The sequence below is a fragment of the Rhinatrema bivittatum genome, chromosome 2, assembly GCF_901001135.1.
Source record: "Rhinatrema bivittatum chromosome 2, aRhiBiv1.1, whole genome shotgun sequence".
In the NCBI taxonomy this organism is placed as follows: domain Eukaryota; kingdom Metazoa; phylum Chordata; class Amphibia; order Gymnophiona; family Rhinatrematidae; genus Rhinatrema; species Rhinatrema bivittatum.
Genome location: NC_042616.1, coordinates 245,574,889 through 245,599,830, shown reverse-complemented (window position 1 = coordinate 245,599,830; position 24,942 = coordinate 245,574,889). Strand labels below are relative to the sequence as shown.

Sequence of the window (24,942 nt, the reverse complement as noted above, 5' to 3'; positions counted from 1 at the left end):
ACCTGCTTGGTTCCTGCTTGCCTGCTACAGTTCCTGCCTGGTTCCAGTACCCGAGTTTTGCTACAGTTCCTGCCTGGTTCCAGTACCCGAGTCCTGCTACAGTTCCTGCCTGGTTCCAGAACCTGAGCCCCGTTACAGTATTGGTCTACTGTCTTAGTCTGATTCCAGTTCCCAGTCCTGATCATCAACCCGCCTAAGTCCCAGCGGCCGGGCCCCTATGGGCTCCTCCCGGGGGGGCGTCGGCTTCTAAGGGCGAAGCCGCCTAAGTCCCAGCAGTTGGGCTCCTACGGGATCCTCCCGGGGGAGTACCAGCTTCCAGGGTGAAGAGCATCTACGTCCTGCCTGAACATCTGCCTCCCGGCCTGCCACATACTAGAGACATTGACCATCTTTCCCAGTATCCTGCAGGTCAGCCCAAGGGTCCACTAAACTGAGACTCCCATAACAGATTGCAAGGTCATGGACTCGGCGGATGCGCCTGTTCCCTTGGACCTGCCAGGGTTGGCCCAGCAGCTGCAGTATCAACAATACCTCGAGGTCCTTACTGGTTCGGTGGGGGAGTTATCGGCCCGATTGGATGCCAGGGCCTCGTCTGCCCCAGAACCAGTACCCGAGGGTCAAGACTCTTCAGTGACCCAGCTGCCCGCACCCTCTCATTATGCTGATGATTTAAGGACCTGCCGTGGCTTTCTGAACCAATGTTTTATACGGTTGTCTCTGTTGCCTCAGCAGTTCCCCTGGGATGCGGTGAAAGTGGCGTATATCCTGTCCCTGCTTGATGGGAAAGCCTTAATAGGGGCTTCTCCCTTTGGGAAAACAATGATCCCTCACTAACGAACTTACAACAGTTTATCCCGAACTTCCGTCAGGCCTTTGATGAGCCCGCCCGAGTAGCCATGGCTACATCTGATCTGCTGCAACTCCGTCAGGGGGCTCGCTCCTTGGCAGATTATGCTATGGAATTCCGGACTTTAGCCCAAGAAGTAGGTTGGTAGGATGGTAGTCTTAAGGCCATCTTCTTGGAGGGTCTCTCCGGACGCATAAAGGATGAGATTGCCGCTCGAAATCTGCTGGAGGACCTCAACGCCATGATAGAGATGGCTGCCTGCATTGACCGCCGCCTACAACAATGGGCCAAGGAGCAGCGCTCCTCTCGCCACAGTCCTGCTCATGGGCCAACGAGACCTGTGTCTTCTCCCAAAATTTCTCGTCCAGTTGCTCCCACCTGCGAACCCATGCAGCTGGGATGGGCCCCGCTTTCTGAGGAAGAAAGGCAACGTCGCCGTTTGTTGAAGTTGTGTTTATATTGTGGTCAGAAGGGCCACTTCTTGGCACGCTGCCAGGAGCATGCGGAAAACGTCAAAGCCTAGGAGGTCGGGAGGAGCTCCTCCTAGGCTGTGCTACAGCTCCTAAATGTACCGTCCCTGTTACCCTGGAATATCCTGGAGGTTCTTTTGAGACGATGGCGTTCCTGGATTCTGGAACCGGAGGTAATTTCATCCTGCAGGACTTAGTCTCCCAGTTGCGAATCCCTACGCATCGACGGGAGGTCCCGTTACGAATTACCTCTATCCAGGGGACGCTCCTTCCAGGACCTGTCCTGATGTCCACGCCACCCACTACTGTCCGCACCGGGGCGAACCATTCGGAGATAGCCTTCCTAGTGTTGGATAAGGCTGTCCACCCTGTGGTGCTAGGGTTGCCGTGGTTACAGAAGCACTCGCCCACAATTCAGTGGGATACGTTACAGATTGTCAAGTGGAGCCCTTTCTGCCTAGCTAATTGTATGAAAGTGCCTAAGATTCCCGCACTTCCGTTGATGCACTCTGCCTTAGGTCCTCCTGCACCTTATGAGGACTTTACGGAAGTATTTTCCAAGACCAAGGCGGAGATCCTTCCGCAGCATCATCTGTATGACTGTGCTATAGACTTGTTACCTGGTACTATGCCCCCCCGAGGAAGGGTGTATCCCTTATCATTACCTGAGTCCCGGGCCATGTCCGAGTACATTTCAGAGAATTTGGCCAAGGGGTTCATTCGCCCGTCCAAGTCGCCTGCAAGGGCAGGCTTCTTCTTTGTCAGCAAGAAGGATGGCTCGCTGAGACCGTGCATAGACTATCGAGACCTAAATTCCATTACTAAGCGAGACCGTTACCCGCTCCCGTTAATCCCGGAGCTCCTCGATCAGCTCCAGGGAGCGAAGACTTTCACAAAGTTGGACTTACGAGGAGCGTACAACTTAGTCAGAATCCGTCCCGGAGATGAGTGGAAAACCGCGTTTAATACCAGAGACTGGCATTACGAGTATCTTGTGATGCCTTTCGGCTTATGTAATGCCTCGGCGGTGTTCCAGCACCTGATGAATGAGGTGTTGTGGGACCTTCTGAACACCTGCGTAATCGTTTACCTTGACGATGTGTTAGTCTACTCCCAGGACCTGCCTTCACACCGTCAGCATGTCCGTCAAGTGCTCCAAATACTTAGGGAGCATGGTCTGTATGCGAAACTGGAAAAATGTAGCTTTGAGAAGACGTCCCTGCCGTTCCTGGGCTAGATAGTCTCTGCAACAGACTTTCAAATGGATCCTGAGAAAGTGGCAGCAATTAAGAATTGGCCCCGGCCGAAGGGCCTTAAAGCGTTGCAACGCTTCCTCGGCTTTTCCAATTTCTACCATCACTTTATTCCTAACTACTCCCATATTGTGGCCCCGTTGACTGCCCTCACCCGAAAGGGGGCCAACTCGGTGGATTGGCCTGTTTCTGCCTGCCAGGCCTTTGAGGCCCTTAAGGAAGCCTTCTTGTTAGACACCTGCCTTCGTCATCCGGATCCCAGCCGGCCCTTTGTGGTGGAAGTCAATGCCTCCAATGTGGCCGTGGGGGCCGTGCTGGGCCAGTACTCTGATTCTGGACAATTGTTAGCCTGTTCATACTTCTCGAAGAAATTCTCCCTGGCAGAGAGCAACTACTGTGTCGGTGACAAAGAGTTGCTAGCCGTGAAACTTGCCCTGGAGGAATGGAGACAGTGGTTGGAAGGAGCCAACCACCCGGTTACGATTTACACTGATCACAAAAACCTAGCATTCTTGAAGCAAGCCCAACGCCTGAACCCAAGGCAAGCCCGGTGGTCGCTGTTTTTTGATCGGTTCGACTTTACCTTACACTATCGACCCGGCTCTAAGAATGTTCGAGCTGACGCACTCTCGCACTCCTCTGAGGTCGAAGAGACTCCTGATACACCTCAGTATATTTTGGATCCTGTGAAAGTAAGTCTTGCAGCAACCGTGGTGTCCTCCCAGGAGAAGACAGTCGTTCCACGTCGCTCCCGGAGAGCAGTTCTCACTTGGGTCCATGACTCCCTCACTGGGGGCCATGCTGGCTGTAAAGGGACCTTAGACTTGTTGAACCGATTCTACTGGTGGCCGACGGTGAGACAGGACGTCCAAGCTTTTGTTGGCTCGTGCCCTACCTGTGCCGTTCAAAAGCCGCTCATCGGGAAGCCCAGGGGCCTGTTGCAACCATTTCCCATCCCGGTGGAGCCTTGGACACACATCTCCACCAACTTCGTCATGGACATTCCCATCTCAGGAGGTAATTTGGTCATTTGGGTGACCGTAGACCGATTCTCCAAGATGGCGCACTTTGTCCCCTTGCCAAAGCTGCCCTCTGCACCTGACCTAGCTAACCTTTTCGCTCAGCATATCTTTAGACTTCACGGTCTCCCGCAGGATATAGTCTCCGATCGAGGACCACAGTTTACTGCTCGTTATTGGAAAGCACTTTGCAAACGCTTCAATGTGCAACTTAGTCTTTCCTCTGCATTCCATCCTCAAAGTAATGGTCAAACGGAACAAACTAACCGAACCTTGAAGACTTTTCTCCGTTCGTTCGTGAACGAACGAAAAGATAATTGGGCCAAGCTACTCCCGTGGGCGGAGTTCTTGTATAATAATCACACGCATGCTGCTACTGGAAGTTCGCCTTTCCTTGTCGTCTATGGGAAAGCAACTTCGACCACCCTTGCCTTCACCTGAACCTAGTGCACTCCCGGCAGTGCAACTTTCAGCCCGCCAGCTTCTTTCCTTGTGGACGTCCATCCAGGGAAAGATCCGTAAAGCCGCCCAGTCCGCCAAGAAATGGGTGGATAGGCATCATCAGCCAGCATCCGTCTTCCTCCCAGGAGACCGCGTCTGGCTTAGTACCAAAAATCTACAGCTACGTATTCCGTCTCGAAGACTAGCTCTGAGATTCTGTGGGCCCTTCCGAGTCGCCGAATGAGTGGGAGCAGTCTCATACCGACTACGCCTACCCTCCTCCATGCGCATACATGACGTGTTCCATGTGTCATTGCTGAAGCCTCTTGTTTTATCCAGATACCACTCCCGGGCTCCTGAACCATCGGACCCTTCAGTACCGGACGAGGTTACGTATCAAGTACATGAGGTCTTGGATGTCTGGTTCCATCAACGCCGATGGGAGTACTTGCTTGCCTGGGAGGGTTGTGGACCCGAGGATAATTCTTGGGAACAGGCCCGTAACATCCTCGGCAAGGACTTATTACGGCAGTTCCATCTGGACCACCCAAGTAAACCCGGAGCGGCTAAAAGGGGGCGTAAGAGGGGAGGTACTGTTGCGGTTCTGGCCGTGAGCGCCGCGACCATACCCTTACCTCAGTGCTCCTGGACCTGCTCCCGCTTCCGGAGGTCTGGTTTGCGGCCTGTTTGGCGGCGTCCCCGTGGGGGCTGCGCCGCCGCGAAGTTTCCCATGAACGCCCTGCTTCTAGGCGTGCGCGCGCACCACTTGGGCGCTTTTCTAGGCCGTTTCCCGCCAGTGGTGACTCCGCCCAATTCCTGACATCAGACGCCGTGGCCTTGATAAGCCGGCCGCGGACATTCAGTCTTTGCCTTGCAACGGGTTTACCTCCCGGTTCCCTGTTACGTTGTGCCCCGGAGTAACCTGCCTTGCTATTCGCTCCGTTCCTGCTTACCCGCTACAGTACCTGCTTGGTTCCTGCTTGCCTGCTACAGTACCAGCTTGGTTCCTGCTTACCTGCTACAGTGCCTGCTTGGTTCCTGCCTGCCTGCTACAGTACCTGCTTGCCTGCTACAGTTCCTGCCTGGTTCCAGAACCCGAGCCCCGTTACAGTATTGGTCTACTGTCTTAGTCTGGCTCCAGTTCCCATTCCTGATCATCAACCCGCCTAAGTCCCAGCGGCCGGGCCCCTACGAGCTCCTCCCGGGGGGGCTTCAGCTTGTAAGGGTGAAGCCGCCTAAGTCCCAGCGGTTGGGCTCCAGCAGGTCGGCCCAAGGGTCCGCTAAACTGAGACTCCCATAACAATGCCCATAATGTTACCTGTGACATGTCAATTATACTTTTTGTTATCATACCTTGTTTTGTTTGGAAAAACCATTTATAAATAAAATTTAAAAAAAAAAAGGCTTGCTTCAGGATAGTCTTAATCCTTTAGGGCTGTACCTTCCTCTACCAGGATGGTGGTACATTTCATGACAGAACACACCAAGGCATCCAACTTAGGGAAATGCAATTGCTCTCTGGCCTACAGATCCAAGGGGTATAAACCCACTAAGACGTATCCTCCTTTATAGGATGCTTCTAGCGCATTCCATTTCAGATCAATCAACTCCTGGATTGCATCCAAGAGGGGAAAGAAACAAGAAGTCTTGCCAAGGTGATCAAAATAGGATCCTTCTTTTGTGTCCCCAAGGAGTCAGACCCAGCCACTCTGAGGGCCTTCAGGGTCTGAGATATCAGACCCGGCAACTCATCTCTCTGAAAGAAACGTAGAAGAGTTCTATATGGCTCCAAATCTGGGGAATATCCCCTTCCTCACCAGGAGAGCCCCCACTCTTATCATCGGTATCATCCTGATCCATCTGCATTCAAGCTCTATTAGATCGCACTGCGCTACAGCGCTTGACCGTGGAGACAAGCAGAGGAGCACTCAGAGTGCCTGGACCTACCTTAGTAGGAACTGCCGCTGCAGCACACCAGCCCTATAAAAATGTCTGCAATCCCTGGAAGAATTCCACCCAGGAAAAGGAGGCCGGGTCCATTCAGAACTGATAGGCCCGAACCTGATGTCATGCGAGCCAATGTCCCTTGAAGACTTGATCTGCAGACCAATCAGCGGAGGAGACACCCCTGCAGTGTCTCCTTCAGTCCCACTCCCCTCAGACCAAGGAAATGAACCATCGTCGGCAAACTCGGAAGGAGGCAAAGCATCCAGGCAGCGCTGACATAGGCTTAAAGGAAGCTTTATTCTCTTCTTTCTTGTCTTTTTTTTTCTACTCACAGGCAATCCCCCAAAGGGAAATGCACATCCACCATCTGCTAGAGACAGAGAATACTGGTCGGCTGATGGGGCAGGACTATATAGATGCGATGTTAGCTTTTTCTCTGTCTCCGTCTGCTAGCGGAGGTGCATAACCCACTCACTGGGACTGACCTACCTGAAAGCTAAGAAATAGTATAATGTCCTTTTGTGTAAAGAAACATAGATCCGTGATGAAGAAAATGAACATACTTAAACTGCATTAAATCTGTTGTGTCCGTCGCTGTCTGACGTTTCTGCTCTGCCCACCTTACCTCGTTGGCGATTCCTTCCGGAATTGATGGAAGGCTAGCTGCTGCAGCGTCTCCAGGCCGTCCTCCTCCGGCGTTCCCGGACCGGCTCGACGCTGCAAGCCACCATGTTGACCAGATGCATAAGGGCGCGTGCGGCCCGACTGATGTACCGGCATTGGCGCGAACCTCAGGGGCGTCCCCTTGAGATGACGTCATCAGCTCCAGATATTTAAGGTCTCAGTTTTCGCTAACAAATCAAGTTAGCAAGGGTTTCTTCCTTCAGGTCGCTGCGGATGGGATTCGCTCTCCGCAAACCTAGCTACTCTGCCTCCTCGGACTTCACTAGAGGTACCCGCTTCTCGGGGGCCTTGCTCTCTCTTTTTCTTTTCAGGTCGCAGTGCGGAACGGTACTCGCTCCTCGAGGGCCCACATCCTGGACCAGCTCCTGAATACCACTTCTGCTAAGAAGTCATCGCTGCTTACAACTTTAGTGAGTTTCCATCTATCCCTCAGAGCTTTCCCTGGGACCAGGTACTCGCTCCTCGAGGGCCTACTGCATTCCAACTCCTGGGCTGCCTCAAGAGACTATGGTGTGAATGTTACCATCAAGGACTTGTTCCAGAACTCTGCATATCCTACCTACTCACTTTCTTAGTTTCTCTACAGCTCAGCCACCTTGGGATCGCTGTTCCAATACCTGAGGGACTACAGCCCAGCCGGGCGCTTCCATCTCACTACTGCCACCTTTGGTGGCTTAATATACTGCTTACTAAGAAGTCTTTGTTGCTTATAACATCAGTGAGTTTCTATCTATCTCTCAGAGCTTTCCCTGGAATCAGGTACTTGCTCCTCGAGGACCTAATGCATACCAACTCCTGGGCTGCCTCAAGAGACTATTATGTGAGTGTTACCATCAAGGACTTGTTCCTGAACTTTGCATGTCTTGCCTACTCACTTTCTTAGTTTCTCTGCAGCTCAGCCACCTTGGGATCGCTGTTCCAGTACCTGAGGGACTGCAGCCCAGCCGGGCGCTTCCATCTCACTACTGCCACCTCTGGTGGTTTAATATATTATCTAATAAAAGAACTAGTGTGTTTTCTGTCTCCTACATTAAGCCTGACCAGTGGTTCCTCTTGGGATTCCCCCCGAGGGCTTGGTCACCTAGCACTGGTCCAAGGATCCAACCACAACTATTCTAAATAATAACAGATTGCTAACTACCATCTTTAACAACAGAGCTCTAATAACAGATTGCTAATTCCCAGCTTTAATAACAAAATCCTTGTCAAAAAAGAACCCCGGCACCATTATTATGCATCATCAAAAAAAAAAGTGAAAAATGGGGAATAATATACAGACATTATTAACACAGTATTGATGGCAGAAAAAGACCAATGGTGCATTTGGTCTGCCCCACAAGCTTCCCATGGCAGCAACTGCTGCTCCGTGCAGGTTGCCCCCCCCCCCATGCCTTAGGTTAAGAACAGTATATTTACAAGCAAGACCAAGCAACTGTCAAACATAACAAAATTACTACAACATTTTTACATGGTGAGCAGCCTTCTTGATAATCCCGAGAATACTGCTTTAAGGTTTTTCACTTTTGGACTTGTCCATAGAAGCTTTATCCCCAATGTCAGCGTACCAGTAACCCAGACCGTAAATGTCAAGGCCTAACATTGGCTGTCTTCAGAATCCAATACCCTTTTTTCTCTGCCCACTGTCAAACAGGAGAGTAATGTTGCAGTTGTGTCTAAATCATCAAGGTGAATTGATTATGATCAGTAATCCTTCCAAACCTTCGGGCTAAGGGTAGTAACTGCCGCTCTGTGCAGGTTATCCCCATGCACCCTTTTCTTCATTAGCATCCTCAAGCCTTTAGAGCTCCATTGTGTCAATCCCATGCCCTTTTGAATTCGTTTACCATTTTTGACCTCACTATCTCTTCCAAAAGGGCATTCTAGGCATCCGCCACCCTCTCTGTGAAAAAAATTTCCCTATATTAGTTCTGAGTCTTCCCTCCTGGATTTTCATTTCGTGATCGCTAGTTTCTATTGTTTCGTTTCCAAGGAAAAAGGTTCAAAGTTCATGCATTGTTACAGACCTTCAGATAAAGGATTTATCATATCTCCCCCCCCTGCCCCCAAACCTCCTCTCTTCCAGGATATACATATTCAGATCCTTCAGCCTCTCCTCGCAAGTCTTCAGATACAGGCCCCACACCATTTTAGTCGCTCTTCTCTGGACCACCTCCATCCCTTTCTCTATCCTTTTTGAGATACGGGCTCCAGTATTAAACACAGTACTGGAGCCCGTACTCAACCCAATACTGTGTTGATGCCACAGTTAAATTTGTACTGAGCACAGTACAAATTAACCATGGCATAAAACATGTTTACTAATCATAATCCCTATAAAGTAAAAAAAAATAACACACATGTTCCAGATAGTAACAAAAATCAGTGGGGCTTTTTATTTAGCACATGTCAACATGGGGGTGCAAAAGTGCTTTAGGTGTGATACAATCCCTCTGTCTTTCTGGGGGCATGCTAACGTCCAAAATACTACACCAACTTTCTTCGGGAGTTTGGAGGGGGGAAGTCCATCATGGCCCTAGAAATCATGCTATTGAAAATAACTGCAACTTGGAAAGCACTGGAAATCTATGTGCAGAGTTGGTTTTCATGTCCTCCCTCGAGTATTTTTTTCCCTATTTAATAGCAGTATTTACATAGTAGATGGCGGCAGGTTCGGAGCAGGGGGCCCAGCCAGGGTGCCTGCTAAACATCATTTTGTACGTCATGGGCCACATATTTTTTTCACTCTGCGAGAAAGTGCCGGCAATGTGTGGCTATTTACTGGCAGAATCTCTTTTTTTTAAAAAAAAGTAAATAATGTTTGGCGAAGTCCTTTTGAGCACGCCTCTCTGGAAGTCTGCAGAGATGAACAAGAAGCCGCTGTTCAGCCTGGCACAGAAGATGCCTGCAGCTCAGCTACTGGTCAAGGTGCTGTCTTCATGCCCATCTTTTAGAATTACATACAAACACGTATGCTATCTTACTACAGTAATAAATAGTTACGTGTGTGTCTGTGTATATATATATGTATATATATATTTATGAAATTTTATGTATGTACAGTTTTCTGTAAATGGTTTGTAAGAGGAAAATTGTGTTAAAAAAAGAACACCAAGAAACCAAAGAAAAAAATCCACAGTAGAAACACTCCAAAGATGCTGTGTCTTTTCAAACTTAAAACAAAAATCCTGCTTCACTTTTCTGCGAGAATGACTACAACCAGCACAGGCTTTAACCTAGTCCTCTACTGAAAAAGATGCAGAAGGCAGAGATATTTATGTTAGCCTGTGCCCAGAACCCTGATGGCTGTAGAACTGCTGCCATATTCGTTATCTGAGTCGACGTAAAACTTTTCAAAGCAACAGGAGAATGCACAGGTAGAAAATGCAGTGTTCTTGAGGTAAAATAGTCCAGAAATATCTATTCAGCAGTTTGAGGGCATGGTGCCAAGTTAGTTTTAATCGCAGTCTCTAAAGAGGTCCCGATACAGGCCCTCTATTTTGGGTCACGTTACTATTGCTCTGAAAACGAACTAGAACCGAGGCTCTAGTCATCACTGTCACTGCCAGAATCACTCAACTGAAGGTCATTTCCTGAAAAACAAAACAACAAAAAAACAAACAAAACCCAGAAGCAAATGAGTAAAAATAAAAATGCTAAAATACAATATGTTCAAATTTAAAAAGAATTACACCTACCATGGTTTAATACATCACCAATAAGGTCTAAGAAAATGACTGGCAATGTGGTACTGATTAGTACCAAGTATTGGGCATTAGCCTGTACTGCCAAGCCAAAGGGCAAAATGCAGATGCTAAGACAGTCTGCTGTGGGGCAGTTTAGGTCAGACTGCTTGAGATTTTGCTGCGGTAAGTCTGAGGCTCTTTTCTTCATACTTGGGTTTCCCGTTCAGTAGATGCCCAATCCCGAAAGGCATCATGGCCTGCACCAAGGGCTTTATGGGCAAGGAAACCCAAAGAGGCATGAGAGAGGCACATTTTGAGTAGCCAACATGGTCTATGATATCGGTCTAGGATTGAGTACACATCCAAGCAGTAGTTACACAACCTTTTGTCACTCAGTCGGCCCTTTCAGCTGTGAGTCTCCAAAAGCCTTGAATACCAATGGTATAGAGCTGGGCCAGGAAAGTGATCAAATAAATCAGAAATATATTAAAGTTGCTGATCAATATTCCAATTTCATTATGGAATCTTCACCAGGGTTCCAGAACAGAAAGGTAAAGCTGATCAAAGGCGGATGATTTATAGGATCGTCTGCCTAGCCTCTCTGTCATCATTTATCTTGGCATAGTATTTTGGCAGCCGTGAGCCTTCAGCTGCTCTGTTTTTGGCTCAGCACACAAACACTGGTTGTTTACATTATAGAAAAGTCATCCTTCATTTACCTTATAAATTCAAAGTTTTACTCTCACTTCTCTGTACTATTTTTAAATGCATGTATTACCAAAGATCTGAGTCTTGGTTCTGAGTGATGCTGTGTTAATGGCATTTTTAACTCCTGGGGAGAGGACTTCAATGCTTCGTCAAGCACTGGGCTACCACCCTTCCCTCCACTTACTGAGTGTGCTCATTAGCTGGTGGGACCCTGGGGGCCTGCCGGTCCCATTGGCGGCAGGGGTTCTGTTAACCTGGTTCTGCTGTGGCGGGGACCCGCGTGCCTCATCCTCCCCTGCACAGCTCGAGCTGTCGTCATCGCTCCCGGAGGAACTCGCCGACTCCGAGGAGCTGCTGCTGCCGCCGCTGCTGCTCATCTGTTCGATGATTTCCACCTCTGCTCGCAGCTCTATGAAGAAGTGACATGCACCTGGTTATAACAGCACTCACAACGAAAAAGAAAAGCAAATACAGCTAAACAAAACGCATCTGCAAATAAAACAGTGTTTCTGCACGTCATGATTTGTGTTTCCAGAGCAGTGTGTCATTTCCCCTGTCGTTGGCATGTTCTTTATAGCAATCATTGCGAGAGACAAGCAGAAAAATTAAAATGGTGAATTCTGATCATAAACTCTGTCCAAAATGCTGATATATCCCTGGGTGCGGGAGTTTTAGTGACTGCGATCCAAGATTACAAGAAATGAAGCTGGGAACACGTTAAGTAAATAACCCAAGTTCTGGATAATTCAGAGGACTCTTATTTTACCACTAAGGCTCCTGCTTTGATTTAATATACCCTGGGGCTGTGATAAGGGGCATACCTGGATTTCATGCAGGGTTTGTGATGGAGATTCAGTTTAGTGTTTGCACGCTGGATGCAGGATGGTGGTCCTGGGTTTTGTTTTGTTATTGTCAATCCCTTGCACGATGAATTCGAACAGCAGTGCTAAGTACTAGCATGAGGGAGACCTGGGTTTGCTTCCTGAGCCAAAATCCTCTGCCTTAGGCCCGCCAGGGATGCAGCGCTTATTGGGCCCTGGAAGGAAGCTGCAGCCACTGCTCACCAGGGACATCTAGTGGCCAGACGACTCAGGCCACACAGGTACCAGAATAAGCAGCATCCTGGGAACCCCAGACAAGGACTGTTGGCACAATGGCTGTGTTGCAAGGGGAATGGGAAAGCTGTAAGGTGAGGAAAATTCCTGAAGGCCGTGAATGAAGGTTCATGGCACCAGAGCCCCAGCAAAGGCGAGGCCAACAGGAGCACAAGGAAATTGCTAGGCCCTCAAAACAACAAGACAAGCGCGGCTCTGATTGTCATTGATCAGCATTACCCATTTGCAAGCTCTCTGGTGTCCCGTGAAAAATGAGTTAGTGGTCCGAGCCCAGTGGTCAGTAGCCCACCTCACTAAAATCTAAAAGCACCATCACAAGCACTTGTATAGTGGTGCTCAGGAAGTTGTTTCGGCTGATAATGAAGGCCTAAGAGCCCCTGTTATGGTTTTAGGCACTAGCATTATTCTACGGCTTTCTAAAAGTCTGTAGGGTAAGAGAGTCATGCCGGGGCCCCTGGAGACTCCAGAGCTAAATAACTGGTACTTTTAAGGCAGCCCAAGCAGACAGGCAAAGGGATGATTTTACAAGGACAATAAATGGCCTTTTCATTCTCTAGAGGTAAAACACTACCCAAAAATGTGGTTGAGACACACTGGCAGGGCAGGAAAGCGATAGAGCATGCAGTTAAAAGTATACTACTGTTGCTGCTAAGTAAAAATCAAACTGCAATAAACAATAGTGGACAACACTGCAGATGCCAAAAGGAAACGCACATGACTTTCAACCTGGCAGAAGGTTAACAGCCCCCTCACCTCTCTTAATGTCATCTAGCTGGGGCTCAGGGGAAGGATTATCTTTCGTGGGAGAGGTTTTCGGTCCGACAGCTGGCTTCGCTGGGCCTCTGAGCTGCGAGGCAGGTTGGGAGGAGCGGGCAGATTGCTGCTCTATGCGTGCCTGGATCTTGCTGCTACCCTCGGCTCTGAAACAAGGAACAAAGGCTCTCTCTGTGAACTTACACAATCCAGGACTCTGGGGGCATCTGTGGCTGCAGGACAAAAAATATTCTTAATGAGCAAGAGCATTTTTTTTTGGTTCCTTAAATTGCTGATCCCTGCACACAGAGCAGTGCAGTAACGTAGGGGGCTGAATCCACTACTACATTTGTAATACAGTGGCTACAGAAAATCTACATCCCCCTTCCAAAATGTTCACCTTATAGCCTGGAAGTAAAATGCGTGAAACCAGTGTTTGTCCCATGTAGCCCTACATTGTACCCCACAACTGCCAAGTGAAAAATACCAGAATTTCTTAGAAAATGAAGTACAAATAAAGACATGGAATAGCTTGGTTGGATAAGTGTCCACCCATCCTTATTCTTCTGTAGCAATCCTAAATACTTAAAACTCTGATGTAACCAAATGCCTTCAAAAGCACACACTAAATGAACTGGCTGTACTTTTATTAAATTGTACTGATTCACATGATGACTGGATGTATTTAGTTACCTCTGCTGGGTAGTGCAAGCAAAGACCAACCATGAGCACCAAGATGCTGCCAAAGAACTCTGGGACAAACTTGTGGAACAGCACAGATCTGGGGATGACTATAAAAGAATTGCAGTCCTTGATTATCCCTTGGAGAACAGTCAAAACAATTATTAAGAAGTGGAAGGTGTATGGCACTACTAAAACACTCCCTAAATCACGTCTTCCTTCCAAACTGGATGACCAAGCAAGGAGGAGACTGATCAGGGAGACAGCTAAGAGCCCAATGGCAACTTTGAAAGAGCTACAGGCTTCCATGGCCAAGACTGGTCAAAATGTGCATGTGACAATAATATTCCAAGCATTTGACAAAACTGGCCTGAACGCTACAATGGCTAGAAGGAAGCCATTACTCAGTAAAGTCCACCTTCAATCCTGTTTGAAGTATACAAAGGAGAGTGTATAGATACAGCTAGAGGATTGCTTGTTAGAAAATGATTACCTTGATAAGTATCAATTTGATTTTCGGCAGAATCATAAAACTGAGGTTCTGATGATATTGCTGTTTGACACGATATTGTGTAACTTGGAGCATGGGATGAGTGGACTTTTGGTCCAGTTGGACAGCTCCAGTGCATATGATACTGTGAATCATAGTATATTATTGTGGAATTGCAGGAACAGTATACGAATGGTTTGCATCTTTTCTTGATAATAGGAAGCAGTCTGTGCAAGCAAAGAACCCAAATTCATCTTGGCGGAGATTAGTATCTGGGGCTCCTCAGGGCTCTGCCCTGTCATCAGTTCTTTTCAGTTTGTATATTATTCCTTTGTGTTCTTTGTTGCAGACGCTGGGAGTGACATATTATCTATATGCTGTTAATTACAGATATATCGTATTTTTCGCTCCATAAGACGCACCTGACCATAAGATGCACCTAGGATTCAGAGGGGGAAAATTAACAAAAAAAAAAAAAAAATTGGTGTGCTAAACCGGCTCTGTTCCTGGGCGTCTGTGCATCTTATGGAGCAAATTAGGGGAGTGCATACAAATTTTTTTTTGTCCCCATTTCATTTTTGGGTCTGGGGAGGGCGATTTCTGTCCACTCCCCAGATCAGAAAACTTTTATCATTCTCTTTCTGTGGGGAAAAAAAACAAACAAAAAACCCCCTATCCCAACCCTTTAAATCTAATTAACTACAACCCCCCCCCCTCCTGACCCCCTTTCCCCCCAAGACCTGCCAAAAGTCCCTGGTGGTCCAGCGGGGGTCCGGGAGCAATCTCCTGCACTTGGGCCATCAGCTGCCAGTAATCAAAATGGCGCCGACGGCCCTTTGCCCTTACTATGTCACAGGGGCCGACCAATGGCACCGGTAGCCCCTGTGACTTGATTCCAACGGAAATGTTTCAGACCGTGTTGCGGTGTCTCATATTGGGTCATTTGGATTACTGCAGCACTGTCTCTTTAGGTTTGCCTAACAAATTACTGTGGGCATTACAATTAATACAGCGTTCGGCCGCAAGGGTTTTGCTTGGATTGTCAAGACATGATCACATTACCCCAGCACTGAAACGTCTGCATTCATTGCCCAATAGGTTTAGAACGCAATTTCGATTAATGGAGATGGTTTTTAAATTGCTAAATGGAGAGTCTCCTTCAAGCTAAATTAGTGAAATACATGCCGGCACGTACTTTAAGATCAATAGATCAAGAATTATTAATAGTTCCCTCCCACAGAGTATAGATTATAGAAAACAAGAGCTAGGTCATTCTCTTATATTGCCTCCAGTGGCTGGAATAAAGTCCCATTACAACTGCATAAAGAAGTGGATATCAAGGTGTTTTAGAAAAGGCTTGAAGACGCTACTATTTCAGGAAGCATTTGACTAGGATAATGTGTGAAATGTATATTTAGTTCTCTTTTATGTTTTATTGTTTTATATATTTTATGTAAGTATCCTGTAAACCACTTTGAACACTACATTGCTAGGAAGGTTCCGGTATGTTAATTGCTTAAAATAAGTTAATTAATTAATAGATTCAGGGGATACTGTAGCCATGTGGCAAAAAGTTATGTGGTTTGACATATCTAAAATAGAACTTTTTTAGCCTGAATACAAAACGTCACGTTTGGTGCAAACCCAACACATCACATCACCCAGGGCACACCATGGTAGTGGTAGCATCCTGTTATAGGGATGTTTCCCATCAGTGGGGACTGAGCACTTTTTAGGACAGAAGGAACAATGAATGGAGAAAAGTACAGAAACTCTTTGAGGAAACTGCTGCCCTCTGCAAGAAAGCTGAAACTGGGACAGAAGTTCATTTTTCAGCATGACAAGAACCCACAGCTACACTGGAGTGACTAAGGAACTAAAAGGTAAATGTCCTGGAATGAGTGGCCTCAGTTCAATTGAAATCTGTGGAATGACTTAAAGATTGCTGTCCATCAATGATCCCCAAGGAACTTGACAGAGCTTGACAGTTTTATAAGGAAGAATGGTCTAATATTGACTAATCTGGGTATGAAAAGTTGGAGACCTAGCTCAACAGACTCACAGCTGTAACTGCTGCCAAAGGTGCTTCCACCAAGTACTGATTCAGGGGATGGAGACTTATCCAGCCAATAGATTTCAGATTTGTTTTTTGGATACGTATATGCTTTGTCCTCCAATAAAACACATTTTTGCCCTAAAAGATGTGCAGTATGATGGGTTGATGAGTGGGAAAATAAACCTCCTCATTTAAATGCATGCAAGTCTGGCACAACAAAATGCGAGAAATGTTAAAGGGGGTGTAGACTTTCATAGCCACTGTATACACAGAGTATTCTGAATGGGTCAGTACTTTGAAAGCCCTGTGCCAGAATACCGTTTACATAAGCCTGCCTCATAAACTCCACTCCTGTGCCATGGCTACAGGTGTCTGGGATATAATCAGACGATATCATGTATTCACAGGAAGCAACTGGACAAGAAGACCTTTTACCTAATACCTTGTCTACACACACATACACGCACAGGGAGTTGCTGAGCTGCATGGCATACTTCATGCACTTGTGTACTCTCTAACGGGACCGGCCCTCCCAATACCTTGTCTATGTGCAGCCTGAATCCTCTAAGGTTCAAGCTACAATCCCAGCTAGGCCACCCCAAGTACTAGTATTCTGAACCAAGCACACTGGGGATAGTCATTATTCCAAAATCCTATGGCTTTTGCCTCTACAAATATATAAAGTGAATGACTAAACCACAATGTGTTGCTCTCAAACTGGATGTAGTTTTTTTGTTTTTTTTTTTAACTCAAAAGAAATACTCATATTTTCAGTTACAAGTTATTCATATTTTCAGTTACAAGCTGCAGCAGTTTCACTTCTAGGACACTTAGAAGCTGATCATTTATCACAGGTTATCTTGGCTATGTGAAGGAAGACTTCATCATCATCATCATCATAAAATTAGTAAATAAAAATTTTAATTTTTAGCCCATCTTTCCAAATAATGTTTATGGCATCTTTTGGCATTATTAGTAATTCAAGTACGATGTCCCTGCCCCAAACAGCTTACAATCTAAGTGGGTACCTGAAGCAATGAGAGATAAAGTGACTTGGCCAAGATCACAAGGAATGTCACTGGGAGAAGTGGGATTTCAGCCCCGGTTCTCAGCCCATTTGATCTAATCTCTAGGCCACTCCTTCTCCATGGCGACAATTTCTGGCAATGGTGGAAGCTGTGTCTATTTCTTTCTTTTAAAATTGGCTTGAAACTTCCAGGTGGCTGCAGAATATGGGTTTCCTCACAGGTACAATCAACCTGGCCAACTTAAGAGGTCTGACTCCCTCCCTTTAGTACATCTCCTAGTTAGCACTGTCTGGCTAACAATGTGAAGATTCTTCTCACTATATTTACTTTTAGGGACTGTACAGCTCCACTGGCACTTTTGAGTGGATTCCTTATTTCTAATATTTTTGCTACATCCATTGTGCAAATAACAAGATAATTGTTCTGTGTAACTGCCAGCCAGCATTAATGTCTCCTTGGTGAGCGCTAAGACTTCATTTAATATCAAAGACTTATTTGAGTATGAAATATTTACCTCATGGAATTCTCCTCAGCCTGGAACCTTAAAGAAAAGAGTTTGGCCATATTTTAAGAGTACAATCAAACAAGTTGGTTGCTTTTCAGTGTTTGACAACTATCACAAGACTTACAGGGCCCAATATTCAAAGATATCTGGTTATCTAAGTTATCCGGATATTAATTATCTGGTTAACTTAGAACAGATATTCAGCAGCATGGCTATGCTGCTGAATATACCAAATAAGTGCTAGTTAACCGGATAAGTTATATCTGGATAACATTAGACCTGTTATTAAGCTAGTCTAACTTATTTGGTTACCTTAACCAGATAAGGCTGAATATAGGCTTTTATCTGGTTATGATAATTGGATAAGTTGCTCCACCTTGATCTGTCCATTGCCCGCCCACAAGATATCTGGCTATCTACTTAACCAGATAAATACTTATCCAGCTAAATGGCGGCTGTTGAACATAATGGGTATTCAGCAGCTGCCACTTAGTCCTGTTTATCTGGCTAAGTAGCATTTGAATATCTATCCCACAGTCTTTAATGGTCAAATGGCACGGAACAAAAACACCAGAAGGTCCACTTCCTATGAATTTCTCCCAACTGGGTCTGTTGTGATCCTGCCGACAGCGAGGCAGAGAGTGGAACAGATCCACGGCCTGCTTTTAAAGAGTGGAGCCAGGGGAAAGGAAGACTTTCTATTGCTCTGAACAGCTGCAGCACGCTGGTCAGAAAGCGAGAGTGTCAATTTCAAGAGAGAAATCATACTGACAGCCCCAAAACGTTCAAAAGGGCACTCAGAGACTAAGTAGTGAAAAGGGCTAAATTCATTTCTTAATAAACTTTCCCAGGGGAGCTGACTGATCCTCCCATGCATGTGTTTTGCCTTCTGCCCGTGTCAGAAGGTGGGGAAGGGGAGTTTACAAAAAAAAAAAAAGAATATTGCACCTTTTCACGGGGTGGGCTCAAGAATGCGGTTTTGGATCGGTTTGTGCTTTGGGTTCCATGCTTTTTGTCAGAAGTGCATTGGATTTTGCAGGTTTCTTCCTGGTTCCGAGTGCCAACTGTGTTTTCTGGTTTGGCAATGGACTAGCAAGACAGCTGGATGAAGTGATGGTGGGCTTCATTTCAGTCAGAGCTGCCAGATTAATACAGAATAAACATCTCCGGATTCTGGCTGTCCACAACCAACAATAGCCGTGGGGAGAAGCTAGAAAAAGATGCCAGGGGAGTGACATGGGTGGTCGCTATGCTTGGAATTTTCACTTTAACTTTGACCAAAAACAAACAAAAAAAAGACTTGGGGGGAGAAATGATCCTTTAATCCTTCAGTTTAAAGCTCTGGCCTTTTACCTGGTTTTCTTCACTTGTATGTTGCTACTAAGTTTTTCCAGAACATACTCGCCAGTATCATGATTGATGATAAGTACACAGTCCTTCTGGTATGGCCTTTTGTTGCCTTTGAACACGGTCATGGGAGGAGTTGAGCCCTGGTGCATAAAGAAAACAGAGAACAGGCTTCTTTGTCTTGACCGTACACTCAGGGGAACATGCACCTCCTACATAGCCCACTGCACCATTGGGGGAAGGAGGGGGGGTGCTGTGAGAAAATGCACAAAGAGTAAGAGAGTCAACTCTGCAAAATAAGGTTCCTCGTGGCTAAAAGATTTGATATTCACACAGCCCATTTTAACAGCTAATAAACATAACCAGAAAAAAAATAACACTTTACAATCACATGCAATACAGATGCAAGAAACAGAAAAGGTCACCTTGCAACCTGCTCTTCCTTGCTGCCAATCTGTTTGGTTTGGGAGAACAGTGTACTAACAGGCTTCCTGCTGCATCTTTCCCTATACCCCTAACCTATATGCATGGGCCTATTCCCAGTTACCACTAACTTCAGTAACATTAGGGCATTTTAATTGTCTTCCCTGCCAAATTCATGGGCTTATAGCGTGTTGCCTGAGCTTCTCTAAACACAGGGACCCTGTTGGTACACAACATCTTCCAGTTCTGTACAGACAACAGAGCCAGAACATGACGTCGGGCTCAGCTCCTCGCTGGCGGCTGATGCAACGTCTCTCCCTTGCAGACAAACAATGCTTCTGCAGCAGGTTCTGAAGACAGTGTCACATTGCTGTGACAGAGGCAGACCCCTCCTGTTTACAGACTGCTTCCCCAGCAATCTGGGGACTCAGGACTCCATGCTGCTAAGCAGGAAACCCTTGGGTGCAGAAGCAACCCAGGAAACGTCCCTCTCCCAGCCAGAGAGTCCCAAGGGTGCCAGCGGAGCTAAAGCATTCCGTCTCCGAAAAAGACAACACAACAAACACTGCTCTGGAAGCCCGCAAGCAATAATTGGAGACGAGTCAGGCTGCACTGTGCTTTCGGGACCAATACGGCACCCGTTTGTACCAAGGTCCCAGAGAAGTGAAAAGGTCTCTCCTACTGTAAAGCAGCATAGGGGAGAAGACCTCGTTAGATCTGTGGCTGACCCTCAACCACCCCCCTCCCCCAGATCATTATTTATGATTAAACTTGTTTATTGAGGCTGAAGCTGCATGTTAGGACATGGACTGAAATACACCAACACATCCAGTGCAAATGATACAAAACATTTCCAGTAACAATTCCCCCCCTCCCCCACCTACCTTTTTCATAAGCAAGTCACCATGTACAAAGTCAATCATATCCATATTGTTAAACTAAGGCATCGAAACACCCCAAACCAGTTTATAATCATTTAGAATTAGGCTACATGTCCTATGATGGAAATCTCTAAAATGTTTTGGAGAAAATAGGCTAAAAAACATTATTAAATGATACAATTTCTACTAGATTCTGACTTTGTCGGGAGTGCCACAACACTGTGACAGAAAAAAAGGAGCAAATGTCATGCTCACCTGCCACAAGGTTCCTTCCAAGAAAGCCGTTTGTTGAGTAAAAACGTTGCTTTCCTTAGCAAAATAAATGTTTTAATACGCAGACCTCTGGGGAATGACAAAGTCCCTTCCTTGGGCAATGTGAAGAAATGTAATCTTTCCTAATAATTTCTTTTCCTTGAATCCAGTCAGGCCAGAAGATGGAGACAGAGCCTAACAGGTTTGCTGATGTCACGCTTTATAGGCATCGGTGCTGACCTCAGCCTGCCAGTATAAGGGGAGATTTAAAAAGCCACAATATTTTACTGTGGGAGGGGCAAAGAATCGTGGGGGGGGGGGGGGTGTCTCCTGGACAGCCCTGCCTGCCAGAGCCCCATCACACCACCTCAAAGAAGAATCCATGGTGGTACAGTGGCGGCACGGAGTGAACCCCATCTCCAGGCCCAGGTGACACCATTTTGATAGACGGCATCGATTGGGCCCAGAGCTAGGGAGCCTTTCATCTCAGTAGCCTCCTATGGGACTAGCTAAAACTGACCCCCGGGATTATGCTCAACGGGGGAAGGGAGGACTGGCCTTTCACCGCAGGACCTGCCCCAGAAATCATTCCTTTTCATCCAGCCTAATCAGGCCTTCTTCCACAGCACCGGATGCTTGCCAACCATCTACTGGAGACAGACTTAGTAAGTTAGCCCTACAGAAGAATGCACCCTTAATAGCCCAAGGTCTTTGTCTCGATCAGCTTCAAGTGTTTGACAAGAGCTGGCGAGTGCCTGCTGGCTTGTACTAGAGCCCTTAGGAATATTACAGTAACAGAAGCAAGGGATGTTACTAGGAATTCGACAACAGAACCTTCCTTCCACACCACGGGGGGCAAATTCGGCCAGCAGTGTGAGATGCCAGAAGCCCAAGAAATGCACATGTTTTTTTTCTGGAGTGATATTTTAACTCTTTAAAGACGGCTGCTCTTCAGCCTCAAAATGGCCTGTAAATTAACTGCACGTATTTGTGCATCTTTTGGATCTGGCGGTTTTATTCCGCAACTCTGCTGCCCACGGCTCAGTCAGCACCGGGGCTAGGATCCTGGCAACAGGAACCTTCATTCACAACTATCTGGGCTGGCCAGATGTGCTCTGGTTTGGTAATGCCTGTTACCAGAATAATTTTTAATAATATGTGTACATTTGAAATGAGGTTCAAACTGCGCTTGAGTGACCATGCCATGGTTCAATGTGGGTCAAAAATCATTTCCAAAAGTACCATTGGATGGCAGGACGACTTGAGCTGTGCTACCTTGCTAAGAGCCAGAAGGATAAGGTGAGACAGCCCCTCCTACTTGCAGGAGATCAAGCTCGGACAGCTAACAGAAGGGAGATTTCCATCATGGCAGAAGGCAATGGGAAATGAAAGGAAGAGTGATGACCAGAGCTAGAGCATTCCAGGCAGGGGGAACTGGCAGACTGGGTCCCAACCAATATCCAGCATGTTACTGAGCACAGCACATGGCGAAAACAAAGCCACAATTTCTCAGGTGCAATAGCAGGCTCTAGTTTTGCTGTTACCGTTCAGGAAAGAGACTGTGTGAATAGTTCTCTTAAAACATCAGCCCAGCATGCAGTAGCAGTAAAAAAAAAAAAAAAAAAGGGCTGCTGCAATATTAGGATTCATTAAAGGATTTTCAAACAAAAGAGAAAATATCACTCCGCTGTTACATGCATCCACACCTCAAATACTATATAGCTCTGGTCATCCCTGTTCAAAAAGGACAGTGTGTACCTACAAAAGGTACAGAGCAAGCCAACAAGGAGATCACAGGTACAGAGCAACTCCAATATGAGAAGAGAAAGGAAACTAAGACTCCAGCTTAGAAAAGAGACCAAGGAGAGATCTGATAGAGGTACAGAAAATCCTGGAGTCTTTGGCGACGGTCGAGTGACATCATTTACTGTTTCCTTCTAGAACCTGGGGATACCAGAATAAACTCTCAGGTGGCAATTTTATAACAAACAATGGCAGCCTGTGCAATTCATGGCCACAGGACTTGATGGAGGCAAACCGCAGAAGTGGGTGACCCTAAACTGTTGCGGGCTTGTTTATTTAGCTGCTAGAGCCTAATCCCTACAGTTTTATTTTGTTAATATTCTGTATTTATACTATTTGTATCACACTGTCTGCATCTTTTATTCTGTTAGGATGATCTGTTTTATTTAGTTGATCAGGCAAATTTTAGAGGCCTTGTCTATCTTATTATCCTACTGGGGGCTTATGTGTGTGCTTATGTTTGTTTTAATGGGTTGCTAGTTTATTTAATCTGTTTGCATTATGCTTGATTTAGTATATTTACAATTTAATTTTATGCTTTGTTTATATTGTTTTGGTTGGGTATTCGTTTTGTATTGAATTACACTATTGTAATATGTTGTTTCATAATCTGCAGTCTGCCTCGGGCCTATTGGGAAAGGTGTTTACTAACTCAGGAGGTCATTTTCTATCCCTATCGCACGCGAAAAGGGACTAGATAGGGGCAGAGTTGGGACAGCATCAGGACTGGAAGAGGAGGAGTCGGGGCGGACGCTGTGGAAACTTTGCTGGCGGCGAAAAGGTAAGACTCCCTTATTACCGCCAGTAGCGCGCCTAATAGCACCACCTTTCACGGTGGCGCTATTGGGTGCGAAAGCCAGCAGCGATAACACAGCGGGGGTGCGATGGCTGCCGGCTTTCGCAGGCCCGCCCCCCCCCCCCCCCCCGTTACCGCGGGATTCAGAGAAGTGCGCAACATTAGAAAATCCAGCCCTAAGATAATAAATTTAAAAAAAAGGGGATTGCACAAAATTATGCAGCAATAGCAGTTTAACAGAACAGTCAGGGATGTCTATGCAGATTCACTGAATCCTGAAAATCAAGACTGCTAGAAAATGGAAGCAAATGACCGGGATGGACCACACTCTGCAAAGCCCAATGTCTTAGAAATGGCAGAAGACGTTTTGCTACAACTTACTGGAATGTGCGGCAAAGTAATTGTGACTTCATCCCCTTTGCCGACCTGCAGCTCCCCCTCGCAGGAAGTGTCGATTGACGCTGGCTTGAAATCATCTACAAAGGGGGAAACACATTGACGTTTTTTACATAAGCTCCACTAAGCAAGTGAGAGAGTCTACAGCAGGCATACATCATGGCAACTTCTTGTACTCTTTTGCCATTGGTTTTTTCCCTTAACTACTTTGGGCCAGATTCACCGAGCTTTTCTTTTTTTTTAACGACACAGAATGAGATCAAAGCCTTACTAAATCAGACCCTTAACCATCACTACACTATCAGTTACTGTTGTGCGTAATCATGCAATATGATCTGTATGGGAGGGAAGGGAAATAGAGGCACTGAGGCACGGCAGAATGAAAGGGCTCCTTCAGCCACCACGTGCTGGTGGCCGTGTTTACGAGTACAGCATACACAATCCCATTTGCCCTGGCAAAGAACTGCATTCGGTATTGCTCAGAAAATGTAATAAACAGCACGGGGCTATGTCCCTCCCTCCCTCCTCCCAGTACTGCACTGCGTATGACGGTATGAAGTGCTTCATGGGGGCGGCCTGTGACTGTAAACATGCATCTGGAATGGAGGCTCTGCATGTGCATACGGCACAGTCCTGCCATAGGAAATCCCCTGGCATGGCGATGCTTTTCTGAAGTCTCCTCAGTTTCCTGTGGTGCAAACCTCAGACTAAGTTTTCTCTGTTAGAGAGCTTCTCAAGCCGGTCCTGGAGTGCTCCCTAGTCAGTCGGGTTTTCAGGATAGCCACAATGAATATGCATGAGATAGAGGCAGTACACATAGATTTTTCTTAAGTATATCCATTATGGATATTCTGACAATCAGACTGGCTGGAGGGTACCCCAGGACCGGCTTGAGAAACACTATTGTAGAGCTTTCTTTCCGCTCAGAAAGCTTTGTTTCTTTTGCCTGATATATATCTTTAAGATATTTAAATGTCTCTATCATGTTTCTCCCCTTTCCTTTCCTCTAGGGTACACATATTTAGGTCCAGAAGTCTCATGTCATGTGTAGGGACCTTGGTTTTTTTCTTGGGGATTTCAATGATAAAAAAACAAATTGTGTAAAAATGACTTTTCCACTGGTTTTTTTTTCCTGAGTTATTTAATTACATTAATTACAAAGGCCCCTATATATGTTTTATGTTGCAGATCCTGCACCATTTTAGTAGGCTGTCCAGGAAGGCAATTTTAAACAATTTTACTCGGGGAAATAAATGAACAGGTTTTAAAGTTCTCAGTCCTGGGGGCCCTGAAACCAACATCCCATGATAAAACTGGGATGGGGAGGCTTAAACTTGCCTTCCTCCTCTTTGGGTAAGAATATC

At 46.4% G+C, this 24,942-nt stretch overlaps 1 protein-coding gene across 4 annotated transcripts in view; it reads right to left on the bottom strand.

Moving 5' to 3' along the window:
- Nucleotides 1-9,021: 9,021 nt before the first annotated feature.
- EAF1 (ELL associated factor 1) overlaps nucleotides 9,022-24,942 on the bottom strand; it is a 107,827-nt gene continuing 91,906 nt past the window's right edge. For 2 of the 4 annotated variants that reach the window (XM_029589358.1, XM_029589360.1), the window contains 6 exons: nucleotides 23,564-23,658; nucleotides 19,034-19,170; nucleotides 17,690-17,716; nucleotides 12,921-13,087; nucleotides 11,237-11,461; nucleotides 9,022-10,251 (listed from right to left, as the gene is read on the bottom strand). In XM_029589358.1, coding sequence (XP_029445218.1) covers nucleotides 10,205-10,251; nucleotides 11,237-11,461; nucleotides 12,921-13,087; nucleotides 17,690-17,716; nucleotides 19,034-19,170; nucleotides 23,564-23,658 — 698 coding nt within the window. In that variant the 3' untranslated portion in view covers nucleotides 9,022-10,204. The remainder of the gene's footprint in view (nucleotides 10,252-11,236; nucleotides 11,462-12,920; nucleotides 13,088-17,689; nucleotides 17,717-19,033; nucleotides 19,171-23,563; nucleotides 23,659-24,942) is intronic. The other 2 variants (XM_029589359.1, XM_029589361.1) reach the window with 1 other exon arrangement.